This window comes from Ixodes scapularis, unplaced genomic scaffold (genome assembly GCF_016920785.2).
Source record: "Ixodes scapularis isolate PalLabHiFi unplaced genomic scaffold, ASM1692078v2 PGA_scaffold3__209_contigs__length_174095766, whole genome shotgun sequence".
NCBI classification, from domain to species: Eukaryota; Metazoa; Arthropoda; class Arachnida; order Ixodida; family Ixodidae; genus Ixodes; species Ixodes scapularis.
The window spans coordinates 122,789,508-122,806,679 of record NW_024609868.1 but is presented as its reverse complement, the minus strand read 5'-3'; the positions used below and the strand labels follow the sequence as shown (position 1 = coordinate 122,806,679).

The 17,172-nt window shown below is 46.4% G+C and overlaps 1 protein-coding gene across 2 annotated transcripts in view; it reads right to left on the bottom strand.

Moving 5' to 3' along the window:
- The window catches only part of LOC8037077 (transient receptor potential cation channel subfamily M member 7), a 152,514-nt gene that overhangs the window by 78,139 nt on the left and 57,203 nt on the right, over window positions 1–17,172 (bottom strand). For both annotated transcript variants that reach the window (XM_029967031.3, XM_040502655.2), the window contains exons 13-16: window positions 11,066–11,150; window positions 9,795–9,870; window positions 4,126–4,255; window positions 2,372–2,515 (exon numbers count right to left, since the gene is read on the bottom strand). In XM_029967031.3, the coding sequence (XP_029822891.2) occupies window positions 2,372–2,515; window positions 4,126–4,255; window positions 9,795–9,870; window positions 11,066–11,150 (435 nt within the window). The remainder of the gene's footprint in view (window positions 1–2,371; window positions 2,516–4,125; window positions 4,256–9,794; window positions 9,871–11,065; window positions 11,151–17,172) is intronic.

Here is a 17,172-nt window from a genome sequence, read left to right as displayed (position 1 = left end):
GTGGGCCGATCCCGGAGGCAATGCAATCGATGTGAGCATGGACGCCGGATGGATGGATGGACAAGGCTAGACCCTAAGGAGCTTCGCCCCTAAAAGTAAATAAATAAGAGCGGGATAAACACAACACAGTCTCAAATCACAGCTGAATATGTTTAATTGGTGAGTGTAAATGTCCAGACTTTGTATTAGTAAAGTATATATATATACTTTTATTTTTATTTTTTTTTATTTTTTTTTTTCACTGTTTGGTGATGTTAGTTGAAACTAAGCAACATAATTTTCGCTAAAGGCTACTGTTATTTACAAAATACGACGAGCGTAGTTATTATATTTGCAATAATTTGATAGCAGAAACGTAATTCGATCAAGCATATGTCAAGCTGCTTGATGAGTCGGTGTTCAATGAAACGGAGTTCAATGCATTGCCAATCAATAAAACAGAGTTTCATCGAACGAAGATGCCAAGCTGTTGTGAGCCGCAATATTTCGTGCAAAAAAGAAAGAAAACAGAATAAGAAACCATAGAACTGCCCTACCTCATTTCACCCTCAGTTGGAGCTCGGCCGTCACATTGCGCCGATCAAGCTTCACCAACAGCTCAACACCTAAACGCCACGGCATTCACTATCTTTGTTTAGGTGTTTCCACCCACTAATATAACAAGGCAACCAATGCGCCGTGATAAAGCGCTTTTTGTCTTTGTGTTTCCGTGACATCTAGCCTTCGTTTGCGCTCTCACCAAGAGTGAAACCAAGTATACTAAAACATCGATAGTGGTCTCTTTTTTTAGCAACACTCGCACATGTAAACAATGTGCTTGTCTTTGACGCAATGGCATTCTCCTCTCCCATACACGGACAATTAGACAAAATGGGTTGGTCGGCCTTCCCTCGTTAATTTGACTGTGACGTATGAATAATTCAAAGAAGCATCGACAAGTAGGCGCCTTTTTGAAAACAATTCATGCCTGCAGCGTAGAAATATTTAGCGCCTATAGAATTGTCCGAGGGTATTTATTTCGAGACCAACTTGTCGGCGTCAGTAGGTACAGGTGCTGGAGGCGTGAGCAAAATGCTGAAAGATGTCGGCTTGACAAGCCCCACTCTCCCCCTTTGTGGCAGATGGCAAATAAACCAAGAAAAATCATTGTTGACATGCAAGTCTACAAATACTGTCGACTTTACTAAAGTTATTGTTATTACTAAAGTCCACCTTTTACTTGGTCTTTGTTCTGATGCTTGTTTTCTGTGTTTTATGTTTTACATTCAAGTGGGTTAGGGTTACAAGCAAGCTAGCGGATGCCCACTCATTTCTTTGGCTTTAATCTCTGCATACCTTGCTTCACTTTGCGATGGACCGTTGCGGATGCTTCGAGTCACCCCAGGCAATCCAGCACCGTGAGCTTACTAAGATCACTGCTTTTTTGAGGCATTTAGCATTCTTTTGCAATAGGCTATGAATTTGATAATGTCAGCTTTATGTTGCTTATGCCGGAAACATTGCACAATGTAGCTGTCAAGTGTGAATTTTTATGTTTAGGAATTAGAGGAATGAAATGGAACGATTCAGCCATTCCAGGAGTGGGAATGGGCCCAGTGTCCCCATTCCTAAGAGTTGAAAGGAATTGAATTATCGAAAATTCTAATTCCCGGAATGGAATTGGAATGGAATAGGGGTGCCCATTCCGCAACACTGGTGCCCACTGAATTAGCTTTTTGCATTAGGAAAACAAATCCTGCATCAGAGGAAAGATAATGTTGTACACTACAAGATGATATATAACACATAATTTTAGCAAGCTTGAACACGCCACAATCGCATTTCAAAAACGCGCGGAAAGCGTCATATGTCATGGCCGCCGCGGGACTGCAGCTTTAAGGGCCCCAGGCCATGGTGGAAGAGAGAGAACCAGACTAGAAAAGGGGCTGAAATTCCAGTCAGGCTTCACGCATCTTCTGGCACTTTTGGATTAGGGCTCCCTGAACGCTCCCGCGCAGGCATGGTCCAGTGCAGCGCAAGTTGAAAACTCAGATAAGGACGGTTCCTCGAGTCCTTGTCATGATGTGGGTTTCCCGACGTTTGCCAAAAATGTGTACAATCTTTCAACAGACTTGTTATATGGCAAAGCAGTGCTGTTCGGAAACCTCTCCCTTCTTCTACCGTGCCCCAGCCTAGCAGTCGTACTGCAGACTAAATTTCTCATCTACAGCGGAGACGTTAGACGCCCAGAGGACATGACTAACTTCATGCTGTTTAGGCGTACAGACAACGCAATTAGCAGAAAGGTTTATCGGATGCTATGACCGCATGATCCCAGCAAGGCAGACATGTCCGGGCCCCAGCACCCAAAGCGGCCTAGCTGGTCTCTCACCTTGTAAAGCACCAAGGTGCGGCGGAGAGACTCGAGCGCGATGAGGGCCGTCCAGGCACACACCGCCAGGTCTACGTACCAGTTGCCGCATGAGGGCAGCAGCACTGCCACACTGAACAGGGCCAGGTAGGCTATGTAGAAGATCTGCAGGGGAGAGAGGCATGGACTGCTGTGGCAGCTAGTATGATGCCTAGAGGCTGGAAAGTGGCTCTGACTAGCATGCTGATCCTGTCCTCAATTGTGGTCTCTTGATTTCTGCCTAGTGACCTTATGCGGATATCGCGCTGTTACCTGCCCCCACCCTGACAGTGCCACAGCAGCAGAGCTGGACACAACGCAGACCTAGCTGTTCTGCAGTACATCACTCTCCAGCCTGGCAGTTCAAGGAACCTTCAGTAGCCAGAAACTGACACGCTGCAATGATGGCGACACTTGCGTTCGCTAGTCTTGTTTGCCGGGACTTCTACAACCTACTGCCAGGATCGAGACATCCGAAAGCAAGACACATTGGCTCCTGTGGCATCCTTTGCTGCCACTTTGGGACCACACTCGGTGCATGGGGGTTAAAGCTTACTAAGCACATTGGTCGAAGTCATATTCTAGGCATCGATCGAGCTACCCCAGCACTGAGTAGTAGTCCTTCCCGGTTGAGGTTTGATTTTGGGTGCTTCGTGGGAGTGAGAGTATGTAAATAGTGAGAGGTCTCGAGGCCGCTGATGGGCTTGTCCTGAGTGCTTTTTTTATTCATTGGTACATTTCCGGCATGTGTACAGCACTAAAGTGGACTGAGATTTGCAGAGAAAGTGCGGGTTGCCTACCATTTCCCTCGTGAAATAGCAGACAATCACAATTTCAGCGTGCGTTTGATATCACTTTACTGTGGTACTCAGGTTAAAGATGATCTACTTTGTCCAGTTCTTATTAGCAGATTATGCAAAAATATTTTCTTGCATAATTTTTGTCTGTAAATGGAACCCTTGTAGCAGACAAAACCCTGTTCTTTGCTCACGCTGACAGACTAACTGTCTGCTACTAATATTTTGGCTCACTTCATGACAGTCAAATTAGATCTCACTCTCGGTTATCAAAATTAGACACTTGGTTTCGAGGTGTAGCTCGTTTGAAAGGCAGCATACCGTCTAGGGTGATCTTCCAGAGAGGGGCCCCCCCTTCCTCAGATGCAACTCGAAGAGGCTATGGTATGTGGATGGTAATGGCGTCGCCAGTGTTCATATATCGGAAATGCCAAACATCTGTGTGCCTAGTCAAAACTATGCATTGCACATTGTGTTTTGTTGTTTCTCACTTATGTAACCCACTTCCCTCTGGAATGCCACTGACCCTGAGGCTATCTAAATAAATAAATACTTGGCACTGTACTAGTCACTGCTGAGGGGGCAATTTTGTAAAGTACATTCAGTTTAAAATAATTAGGTTGTTAATCATGTTCACATAATCAACTTCTTAATTACTAAAAGTAAAGGAAGAGTAGTTTGCTAGAAATTTACCGCACATCATCAAAACCGCCAACTTGGCCGACGTTAGGAGGACTTAAAGCATGCGTAGCATTACATGGCGTCCCACAAGGAACATCTACCTAGTTTGACCACAAAACGTGCTCAAATAGGGTGTTTGATAATCAGCCTGTCCATCTGCAGCTGTGGCCTCGTTCCCTGTGGTCGAGGTAGCAACGGCCATAGCATACCGCAACGCCTTGCTTCCCTCCCCCAAGCCAAAGCAAAGCAATGGCTCACCTGGAAGGTCCAGAACTTGGTGATGGGGGCGCTCCACATGAGGTGCACCATCTCCCAGAGGGGAGGGGGCGAGGGCAGAAACAGCTCCTGCTCTCGAAGCAGAGTACTCACGGCCTCCCTTGCCCCCTTCCTGGAAATTAAGCGTGTCTTGATCGTATCTGATAAGTTCGGAGAAACACAGCATGTGTTGCGAATGAGCTGGGCACATGCTGTGTGTGAGACATGACGTGACACAATGGCATTATGAAACTGTGACGTCATGTGACTGTGACATCATGTGGCTCTGTGACATCACGTGACTGTGACATCACATGTAGCATGATGTCACAAGATCACGTGCCTCTATGATGCCACATGACATCATGAGATAACGTGACTCTTTGGTTTCACGTGATAGAGCCCACACCGACACAAAGGCCACGGGACCTCATGACGTCAGGCGACTCTGCGACACCCAAGCTTGTTGTCAGGTCACCCAATGTCACAGTCACGTGACATCATGTGCAGTGATGTGATTGGCCCCAGCCGTTTTGGAGCACCTTTCGGAGCAGCCAAAACAGTGTTTTGGAGCAGTAAACGTGGCTTTTGGAGCAGCAAAAAGTGACTTTTGGAGAAGATATTCTTATAAAAATAAAAATATTCATTTTTAGAGCTGGACAAATGAAATGCAGTTTGCTCGCCGCACTAAACAAATTATGGTCAAATTAGACCACCTGGGAGTCTTTCAACATGTTAACTGAAATGCCAGTGACATGACACATTTTGCAATGCTTAAGTTAAATTATGCATATATATGTACCCGCTATAGATAAATAAGAACCAAACTGCACATATTAAATTTATTTGAAAATGACCAGCTTAGTAATAAATATCAAAGCATAAAGTTGACTAGTGTATACTGTATGACAAACTGAAGCAGTCTCCGACTGATGAAACACGTAACTACTGCACAGCAATGCGAAACTGTACACAAGAAAAAGGTGCAGTACAGTCGAATCTCGTTAATTCGAGCATGCTTAATTCAAACTTTCGGTTTATTCAAACTGACGCTGTGGTCCGGACTACACTATATGTATTTCAATGGGCGAAAATGCCCGGCAATTCAAACGATTAAACGCCTGCGCCAGTTAATTCGAACATCATGGGCCGCCGAGCATGCCTTCAGGAGCGGGCTAACTTAAGGCTAACTCACGCGGCAGAGCCTCCAACGTCTCCAGTTCCAAATAACTGTGCCAACCGATCACGTAGTGACCTGGGATGCTGCGATGGGCGGTGCGGTGCTCTCTTGCACGGTGACGGTATCCGCTGCCCTTCGGCGTGTTTTCAGCGGGAGTGCGACAGTTCCATTTAATCTCGCGCATTGCTGCGGTTCAACGTGTTTCCTGTGGGCGCGTGACTGAAGTTTGCTGCGCCTCTGCTCTTTGGCGTGTTTTCGACGGGAGTGCGACAGTTCCGTTTCTTGCCTTGCACTCACGCGTTGCTGAGGTTCAACGTGTTTTTGGTGGGCGTGCGACTGAAGTTTGCAGCACCTCTGCTCTTCGGCGTGTTTTCGGTGGGAGTGCGACAGTTCTGTTTGTTGCCTTGCACTTGCACGTTGCTGCAGTTCAGCGTGTTTTCAGTGGGCGCGCGACTGACATTATCTCGATTCCAAGCGTCATGGCGAGCCGGGGCACGTACCGCCCACCAAAGGACGTCAAGACGAAGGTAAAGATACTGCAAGAAGTTGACCAAGGCGCACTTTCCAAGACAGAAATAGCGGAGAAACACAGCATCACGAAGAGCACTCGAAGCGCTGGACAGTGTAGCACTTCGAGAGAAGCGCTACACTGTCCAAGAGAAGTAGCGCGCGGTGGTGTCCAGTGGACACCACCGCGCGCTACTTCTCTTGCCAGGAGAATGCGGATGCCGCATTAGAGCTGGTCTCCAAGCTCCAAGCGATCTTTGTTGATTCACGACTGAGGAACTGCGCACAGGCATGCATCACGGATTACTTCCCTTTGTGATCGGTGAAAATAAATGCCCTGGAACTCGTCGCTCATGTGCTAGCTCAGTGCACATGCGCCGCCTAACGCAGCGCTGCACGTAAGTACTCCATTTAATGAGCTTTCGTTAATTCGAACTTTGTTCAACCCCCTCGATCTTGAATTAACGAGATTCGACTGTTCGACTAGCGGGGGCTTTTCCTTTTGCTTTTCGAAACTTTCTGCAATGCCGCTGCAAGCCTCGCTTTGCCTTCGGCAAGTAATGAATGGTCCACTTTCCATGTGGGATGTCTCAATGTCTCCAAAGAGACACTAAGACATCCCACAAGTGTACAGTGCTGTAGGAGTTGCCAAGCAATTCCGAAAAAAACACTTGCCACCGTTTTACTGGTTCCCGACGTGCCAGATTTTCGCCAAAACCAAGCAAACGTAAAGCAATAGATTCCAAGCGTCCCAGCTGGTGCCTCTGTCGTGCAAGCATGTTCGCAAGCACGTAAAGGCAACTTCGGCAGGCTTGCAGTTGCACGCGCTTCGTCGTGCGAGCGGAGACGGCTGTTCGATCAAAACCGAAACCGTCCAACTCTGCTTGGTTGCCAACTACTTCCCGAAATTGTATGCAAAATGTAACGGTCCAGAATAGGACAGAAAACAGTCCAGCGGCACGTGCTTGCCAGACCGGCAGGCAATGCACAAGCTAAACACACAGAAAAAAAAAAAGAACCTGAGCGCATCGATGCAAGACATTGTGAGTCAAGGTCAAAAAGTTCTTGGAGCGCTTTGTGCAACAACTGAACTCGAGACAAGAGCGCTGTGCGGGTTCAGCGTGCAGACATTGTCTTTCTTGTTTTAGCTCACTTCTCTTCACCTACTTTCTTTCGCGGCAGACCTTTCACGTACCGAGGTCCCTCTTAAAAGAAAGCCCACTGAGAGAAACCTAGGTAATCAATACTTCAACACAGCAGCCTTTGAGCTAAAGAGGGATTTTCATAGTAGCGTATGATTTAAACAAGAACAGGAATGTTGATGACCTTGCGGCGGTTCTTACATTTCAGCTTAGAAAGCGCCATATCTGCAGCGACGTGGGGACGGCAACACCCGACGTCATGCAACCACGGTGACTGGTAAATAGGGACCAAATATAGTTTCCCCATGGCTGTTGCTTTCAGAAGCGAGTGCTTCAGCTCAAAAAGTAAGTCCCGCCGCGCAAAAGCGCGGTTTCGTTTCACAACATGACGGCATAGCTGGTACCCAGAACGCTAGCGTTGGAGCATCCACACACACTTGCATATGTCATTGCAAAAATTTTAAAAAGATGCAAGACGAGACCCACGAGACGATGAAAGCGCTAAATGAGAGATGGCGGGAAAAACCATGCAAGACCGAATGGACGATTGATGAAGGGTACTTTGTTTCGGGCGGCCGCTTGCGCCACCTAGCTCACGCATGCTCAATTGCGGTACTCAGTTTACTTTCGGTTTTGAAAGGCGACCGAAATTGATCCTTCGGGGCAGGCATGGCGCAGATTACTCATATTTCGGTCATTGCGCTTCACACCGATGACATCGGCTCACTAAATGAGACAGTTAATGCTTTCGCATTAAAAAGGTGTCGGAAGAGTAATAAGTAGAAGACGAGGAGAAGACTGGCTGGATGGTTCTGGGCAGTGTACCATGCCTGCACGATTCCAACGCACATTTTTTTTCGCCAAAATCGGTGCCCAAAAATATATGCACATAACAAACCCAGAAAAAAGAACGCAATACTCGGTAAAAGGTGGCTAGCCCCATTGCCATTGTGACCGTTTGTTTACATTCACCATTTTGGTGTCCGTATCACATGCATTCTCTCACATCTACAGACTCGTGTCTGCAGCTTTAAGAAAGAAAAACAAAAGGAATTCCACTAGGAGGCTTTATTTAAACGAAAGGCCATCATGCTGGCGGGAAAAAATAACAACGAAGCAGCACTGCGTGGCCTCGCAATCCCAGCGACCCGACGAGCTTGCAGAGTTGTGTGGAAGACGGCCCTCCCAGAGCCAACGGTTGCGCATTCGTACAAGCGCAAGAAGCGGAGCGCCCAAAACACTTTAGACAAAAAAAAAAAAGGATTACCTCTGTGCACAGCAAGGAACCATCCACCGTCGGACTCCGACAACGGTGACTAGTGCATGGAATTTATTTTACAGCGGAGCTGTTAAGGGCTAGGTTCCCCAGGATCGTGTCCGTGTATGTCGACACAAACCTACCTGGACAGCTACCGCCATCTATAAGCGACGGCGGCAAGCACACAACCAGTATGGTTTCCGCCGTCGCTCGTAGATGGCGCCAACCTTTCCAGCTATAATAGAAGAATGAATAGTTGGGCGCGTTGGTGGGAATTCATCGTAGGAAACAGCGCGAAAAACAGACGACTACGAAGAAGAAGCACACAGTGTATCGAGCACCCAGCTCCGCTTGTCTTCCTTCTTCACGAGAGTGGAAAGGCTGAACAATTTTTGTATTGGCATGCGCTTCATAAAATCTCTTCCATGAAGTATGTGTTCAACCTTAATTGCTTTACCTCCGTGATAAATCGGCAGCAATTCACTTTTTTTAATATCTGGGAGCTAAATCTGCCTGTGCAATAGAATTGGGGGCCCGGTAGAATCGTGCAAACATGGCATTCAGAAAAGCTTGTGGTGCAAGTCTACAGGCCAATTTGGGCATTCTGGCTAACGCGATTTCATGGTCGTTGCGTTGACCGGTTTACGGGGGAGAGAGAACTACCTAGCCTTTAGCCAGCTCCATAATTTGCTTACGTCCATAAGGTAAGCAAGGGTAGTGCACGAATCACTGAGGTTTACCTAAGACTCGGCTCTCCCTTTCTTTCTTTCCGCCTATAAACCAGGTGATGCGACGTCCATAAAATCGTACCAATCAAGTGCCAAAATCGGCCCATTGACTTACTCCAGAAAGTTTTCGAACACCCTTCTGGACGGACTGTTCTGGGACACCCTTTTGCAAGAAGCGGGGGCCAAAGCAGTGCACTGCAGCCCTTGGGGGAATTCCAAAGAGCCCAGTGACGGCCCCAGGCTCATCTCAACTGCCAGGGACCCCCTTTTCCTCGTATCATGGTAAAGCAAGTATAGGAGCCTGGGTTGGAGCCAACCCACAAATTCCTATTAGCATAAATTTGACACGCGTACACCTCTACTAAAACTAGTTATTGTTGTTTGCAGCTTCGCGTAAGCCATAACGTCTCTTTATTCTAACACTTTCGAATGCACCGGTCGATGGGCAATCGCTGCAGTGGTCCTACTACTTTCCCTTGCAATGCACGTTGGGCAGGGGCTTAAAGAAAGGGCTAAGGAATCGCAACAGTCCACTGAGGGGGCAGCAGCTCGACAGCTCCTGCACAACGAGGACATAAAGGTTGATTTTTTGCGCCACACACCGAAGGCGAGGTGGAACAGGAGTGCTGCGTCAGCGTTCGGCTGCCACTCGTGTTCAATCAGGGAGGACACGACTCCCAGCCAGATGCTGATTCAGTGCTTGTGTCCCATTCATGCCCAGCATTGTCCTCCAGGCGGAGGAAACTTGGCTTTTCGGCTTCACTATTCAGGTGTTAAGCAGCTCCCAAAAATCCTCTGTAGGCTGCTCCGACTCCTGGCCAGAATGTGGTGTTTTTCAGACGAGCGAGCATACTCACGCGTCGTTGCCTTGGGGACCTTCCTGGAGCAGCGCGTCCTCTTCCCCTTCCCTCTCCTCCTCCTCCATGTCCGCCTCTACAGAGGAAGCACGCACCGGCAGTGAGAGAAACCGCCGGGAAACACTCCGGGTCGTTTCTAGCCCTATTTATTTCACTATATCCAATGATTCCCTACATCCGCACCTGTAATAATGAGACTAGGCTATAACTGCAAAAATTGCAATTCCCTACTTCACACCAAAATTGTCCCTTTCACGTACGGAAGTCAGCATGAACAAAAGAATCCAAGAGAGTTGGAATACACGGCAAAAAAGCAACCCCACATTTCTTCGTCGTGATGCAGTGAAAAACAACTGCACCACAAATTTAATGATATATCATAACAGCCGATGCTATTGCCCCTTGTGTCAATAGCACGCACAGGGAGAGATTTTGAAACCTGCACACCTACTTCAGTGTCAACTCTGGTGCCTGCAATGCATCTCCATCTGATGTGTCTAATCAATACCACCTTTGCTCCTCTCACGTCATCACTAGTGGTTCCACATGGCACTGCCCATATCTTGCATCTGCTTCTCTGAGAGCGTGTTTCACAGCATGTTTCACAGCAAGTGGCGGATCAGGAATCCACTAACGATGACATAATGAGAAGGCCCTGTATTCTAGGTGGTACTTGATTGATGTACCTTTATTTTGTCCCTTCAATTTCTGCCTGATAACATCTTAAAAAGTGTAGCAACTATGCAATGCCAAAATTCTGGCAATGGCACAGCAGTGGTGTTGGATATGGCAGGCACATGTTGTGCCGTAGCACGCTCCGCAACTGGACGGTTGACGGCAGCTAAGCGACCATTTGAAGCCGACTAACCTGCTATTTAAGAGCAACCAACTGGCCAGTTGACAACAACTCCAGAAGCAGAGGGTCTGGATGCCGCGACAACAGTGTCGCCCAAGTCCCCCCGTCTCATTCGCCCCACCATAACAATCCCAGCATTACCTAATGACTCCTGTGAAATATACTGTTGTCATTATGGGGATTCTTTGATGCAGAGCAAAGTAGGACCTATTCCTACACCGGTCGGAGACACGGTCTAGTCTCTAAAAAGGCATCAAAGCCACATCTTTTTGACTCATCAAACACAGTCAGCATTATTACAAACTATACTTGATCTACCGATTTCCCCCATGTTGTCAAAGCATGGCAGGGCAAACCGGGGTCGTCGAATGGCTTTCCGGCACCGGCTCCAAGATGTCATGGATCAAGCACTTGCCTTCTTTGTACTCCATCTCGTGAGGGTCAGACTTGAAGCGAACCCAGACGTACATAGGGAACACCAGGAAAGCACACAGGATCACCTGCACAAATGGGGTGTGCATAAAAAGCCACCCCACGTTCCAGTAGCCCTATGATGCAGGGACACCAGAGAGGCAAAGCAGCCTTCAACGCGTAACATCAAAGAACTAGCAGGCTTGGAGCAGGACAGAGAGTGTGAGAAGCAGGCTTTCGTGCGCACCTCTAGGTATCACAAGAGTGAAACCGTCAAGTTGTCGTCAACCTTTGTAGCGTTGTAGCGGTAGGCTCAAAACACCAGCACGCCATAACGTCCTGCCCAATGCCGTGAGAAAAAGAGTGAAAAAATTGTGGAAGGGCTGAAAACTTATTTTTTGCACTCTAGAGTGAAGACTGAAAAGACAAATGACATAAAGATGGACTCATGGCTTTCTTAAGTGGTGCTCAGTATGGGGAATGACAGGGACTGAAGATTTCTGATTACGGTACCCTCTCTCTTTCAGATCCCAGGACTGTGAACACCCGGGGAATGTCATTGTAGCCTCAATAGTTTTTAAAGAGATGTTAGACTAGACGCCTGGCATCTCAAATGTGACCAAACAAACTATTACATACATAAATCCTGCGTGTCGTATTCTAGGAACCAGTTGGCCAGGGTGGAGCAGCATGGTTTCAGTTTTGAATGACACAGCTTCAAAAACAGTAGTTGCAAGCCTATACCTAAAGTATGAACCCATACGATGCATTTATCTCTGTTTTTGAGGTGGGTGCCTTGTAAACAACTTGACTGCATCATTCTATCGCCTTTGAACTTGCCTGAACGGCCACATCTCAACGCTTCAGCGCCAGCCCAAACCACATGTAGTGTTCCTATTGGTGCATGCCTGTTTAATTTATGTACTGGAGCACTTCTTTCAGATTTCACGGTGGAACTGTTAAGGGCTAGGTTCCCGAAGATCGTTTCGGGTACCAAACAAATGCCGACATAAAACTCTGGACAGCTACTGCCATCTATGAGTGACAGCGGCAACCAAACAACCGGCTTGCCGCCCTCGCTCATAGATGGCGGCAACCTTTCCAGCCTTTGCACTCTGGTTTTCACCAGAGTGGAAAGGCTAAATTTCTCTAGGCGTCGTCCTAGATGTCGTCCTCAAGGTCGTCCTAGAAGTCGTCCGTGAGGTCGTCCTCGACGTTGTTCCTGAAGTCGTCCTGGAGGTTGTCCGAGAGGTCGTCCTAGAAGTCATCCTTTAAGTCGTCCTAGAGGTCGTCCTTGAGGTTGTCCTTAAGGCCGTCCTAGAAGTCATCCTTGAAATTGTCCTTGAGGTCGTCCTAAACGTCGTCCCTGAGGTCGTCCCAGGCATTGTCCTTGAGGTCGTCCTAGACGTCCCTGAGGTCGTCCTCAAGGTTGTTCTACAAGTCATCCTTCAGGTTGTCTTAGGTGTCGTCCTTGAGGTTGACCTAGACGTCGTGCTTTAGGCGTCACCCTTGAGGTCGTCCAAGAAGTCGTCCTTGAGGTCGTCCCATCATAGTACAGCTTCGCTGGTCTTCCTTCTTCACCAGAGCGAAAAGGCTGAAAACTTTTTGACGTGAAAGTCTTTCATTTCGATCATTAGGGGGTTGCTTGCTAAAACCGCATGTAACAAAAACATGTAACACTAATATTGCTTATGTCTTCGCAACCACGCTACCTGCACGCCTCACTTCGGTACCGTTGTGTAAAGAAGCATTACTCGATCATACGTGTTGGGCAAGCAAATGGCGCCGTTGTCGCACCACGCGTGATGCATTCGGAACTAAACCTAGCCTCGCGCATGGTGTTTACGGAGGCGTAGCTTAGCTGTTAGTCTGTCGATCCGAGCAAGAGTGGTCGCATTTGAGAGAGCTCACTATGCCATAGGAGGTATAATCCATTGAACTTAAACCAGTGCTTATCGGGAATTATAATTAAGGCTTAAAAGTGTGTAATTTGTTGCAGATATTTGATGGTTGCTCAACTTAGGCACCCTTGCATTTGACACATAGGGTCCAAAAATGGCGTGAAGAGACTCGGGCAGCAAGACAGCGGGATGCCAATCCTCGCCCACCCCCTTTAACGACGGCAGAACGTGTCAGTCTCCACAGGGAGCCAACAGGGGGAGCATGATTAGAGAGTAAGACCCCCACTAGCTATAACATAAGTTAAGCATATAACCCAGGCAGAGCACATACAATATTGGGCCAACATTGGATTTGATGTGGCAAAGAATGGCCCAATTGAGCAATATGTTTCCCGATATTGGGATCACATTGGGCAATAATGGACTATCAAAGCCAATGGTTTTCCAATATTGGTGATACACAGGCATAGGCTGGACAACATTGGACTCTCAAAGCCAATAGCTTTCCAATATTGGATATACGCCGGCATTAGTTGTCCAATATTGGACTGTCGAAGCCACTGGCTTTCTGATATTGGCTAGATGCCGGCATAAGCTGTCCAATATTGGACTGTCAAAGTCAACAGCTTTCCAATATTGGATATACGCCGGCATAACCTGTACAATATTGGACAATGAGTGCCAATGGCTTTCCGATATTGAATATACCCTGGCTTAAAGGCCGGCCCGCAAGCAGAGAGAAGGAACCCGACCCTCACTTTCCTTCTCGCCACTGTGAAAGGAGGAAATTGCCTCTCGTTTCCTCCTCGCCATTTTCCGATTTCTTTTTTTTTTTTTTGCCAGCTGCATGCTTCTTTTTTTTTTTTTTTTTTTTTTACAAGTTTGGGGTGGAGAAAATGAAAGCTCCAAGGATTTGAAAAGATTATCCAGAAGCCAGCCGGCACACCTGCGACAAGGAGCTGAACCAACCGAGTACCTATTTTGAGCGAGCTTGGCACTTGCTCTTCCCAACGAGTTGCATTGGCTCTTTTTTTAGCATTGATTTGGAAGACAATTTTTTGCCGTTGTGAGAGCACAAATGCCTTGTTCTGCTCAAAGAAGTAGTCACTGAAGTATCAATTTTAATATAAATATCTGATTTGGCACCTTTCGTTGTTTAGGCGGATTCATGGCGACAACGGGAAGTACGAGCGGCGTTTTCTGTATATCAGGGATGGCGCTCCATAGACCAGTGGTTCTGAATCATCATGGTTCGTAAGCCGGCAGAGGTGACGGAGGATCCCATCCGTAGTGGGTCTAGCACTTTTCGGTGTAGAGCGTCTTGCTGTAGGGCATTTCGGTGCGGACTTTTTGGTGCACAGACATTTCAGTGTGCGGACTTTTTGCTGCAAAGACTTTTCGGTGTGGGACTTTTCGGTGCGCGGATATTTCGGTGCACAGACATTTTGATGCATGAACATTCGACGCTATAGTTTGCCTCGCCGGTATCTCTTTTCCAACGTACGCAGACACGCTTCACATCGTGTTTGTGCGTTGAGTTGATAGCTGATAGTCTCCTCTATAAGGTTTTGGCTTTATTATTGGTCCTGCGTGTAGGAAACGACCCAAACAGCAAGACGTTTGAAGTTGTTTGTGTATTCAGAACAATTTTGAATATCTTCAAATGCGCCTCCTCCGCGTAATCGCATAGCTCCGATTGTTAATAATAAATTGTGATGACCTGGCACGACAAAAAAAAAACAAAAAAAAACAATGTAATTATCACTTGTAACTCATTAGGGAATAAAGTAGGCGTGTGCGGGTACAAAATAAGTGTAATCAAATCAAATATTGATTTGAATCAAGTAAGCAAGCCGAATTTGGTGAAAGCTAAATCTATTTTATTTGTTATCAAATGTTTGCTCATTCTCGTACAAAAAAAAACAACAAAAAAACAGTGACCACAGATCATACACAGAGTATGATCTGTGGTCAACGTCTCCTTCCATGCCGTAATGATGTCGCCGGACGTAAAGAACTGCCTTACAATCGTGCTTATACAGGGCGATCTTTTTTTTAACGACTAGACATTTTTCTAAAAAAGACGTCAGAGTTACGCAATTGCGGTTTGTTCCTTATCTGTAGTCATCAAAAACACCAAATCATTCATTTTTAAAGAGATGTAGTGGACGTGAAGTGGCTCACGGCGTCCTAAAAAGCCTAATTTGGACACGAATCGTGTTACCGCAATCTTTTCGGCCACCGCACTCCTACTCGCCCCTTCTACAGTGGCGTTGTCACAGCGATGCGTATGATTTGTCGCTTTGGCTTCATGGCGTTAGGCTGTGCCACGCGGAGATGGAGCCCACATAAAAGCAGAACTATATTTTCGCGCCCAAATTAGGAGGACGCCGTTTAATAGTGTACGCGCGTTACATCTTTTTAAGACAACATAACCAGGCATAATCTACAGATATTGCAGAATTCATTTTACAGTAAAACCTCGTTATAACAAAATGGGATATAACAAACTAATGGATATAACAAAGCAATTATAATTCCCCTTGCTTGCTAATAGTGGGAAGAAATGGACATTGGCTATAACAAACTAATGGTTATAACGAAATAATTACGACCGCTCCTTCAACTTTGTTATAACGAGGTTTTACTGTAATTGGCGTACAGCGCGAAAGACAAGTATGGACATAAAGAACACAATAGAGCTCTGCATTTCTACCGCATTTTTTTCCGTACTTGTGGACAGTTAGTCCGCATGACTATATTAAAAAACTGCCAAATCATTTAAACCTACCCCTTTTTATAGTTTTTTTCGTAGATGAATTGTGGCGAATCCCGGCTGGGTTCGGGTAAAGATCTCGCACGTGTTCAAGGACACATTTCGGCATGATTTTCCGCTTGGTGACGACGTTGAGCTGACCGCTGTTCCGCTTCTTTTCTAAGTAGGCGGGGAACGCCAGACGCCTAAATTAGCCAAGCAGCCCCAAAACTTGCGGTAGCACACCTTCCGAACTCCTGGGTTTTTTTGGAGATGGCCTTCGCCCACCCTGACAAAGCTCCAAACAATTATGTAAGGGCTGCAAAGGCTATCTGGGCATTCCATTTCTTCATCAGCGAACAAATGCGAACAGAAGAGAATGAAAACTTCGTAATACCTGCTGTCTTTTAATAAATGGCATAATATGCTACTATTGCTAGTTGCACTATTTTACGCGAAGAAAATTGTGATTTTTCGGTTCAATCTCCGTGTTTCCCGTTCTCTTTGCTGATACGCAAGATATTTGTCGGGTGTCAAGTTTTCAGTTACATTTGTTGACAGAAACTAAATGCACGTTTGGCCAAGAAGAAATTTTTTTCAAAGGCTGAAGATAGATGAAATATACCATAAACCGTTTCAGTTTTTATGGAAGTTTGTTTTTACTCTTCTTAGTACCTTCGACGAGGCGGCCGTCACTCTAGAAAACACCTATAGTACGAACCTATATATTATGCCCCAAAAATCGTCAAACTGTGTCCCTCTGACTGCAATATCTTTGACTTGTAATTACTCATGATTATTAGTTTGTACAAAAAACAAAAAAAAAAGACACAATAGTGATAAAATCACTCTTCAGTGTGCCGTTGTTAGAACGACAAATTTTCAACTCTCTGGGTAGAGCTCAAAGTTCGGATAAAGATACCCATCTTTTTTCCTTCTGCTGTGATGTTAAAGTTCCGTTCACTCGAGATAAATATGCGGTATTGTAGCGTGTGTGGCCGCATGCGGAAGTATTTGAATGTAAAAGAACTTGTTGTTGGGCTAGTTGGTGTTGACTATCTGAGTGTTTTTTTTTAAACTGCAGAAAAAGAGCAAAAAAAGAAAAAAAAGAAAAGCGAGCCAGCCCGAACCCTTCCGAGCTCATATCCAGGCTGCCTAACTAATCCCTGGTGTTTGGGATTGAAGCAGAGAACCTTGAAGGGTTACAGAGATTTTGTCGGGGGGCCGGTAAGCCCATTAGCACTCGTGCGAGAAGGCCGTAAGAAGCGAGGAGGAAAATGGAGGAGGAAAGGGGAGGAGGAAAAAAAGAAAAAAGGGGGAATCTTCTGCCACGCTGAAGAAAATTTTGAGCGCCCGCCTTTAAGCTGGTTAATATGAAACTGTAAAAGCCAAGAGTTTTCCAATATTGGTTATGTCTTGGTATAGGCTGGTCAATATTGTACAGTATAGACCACT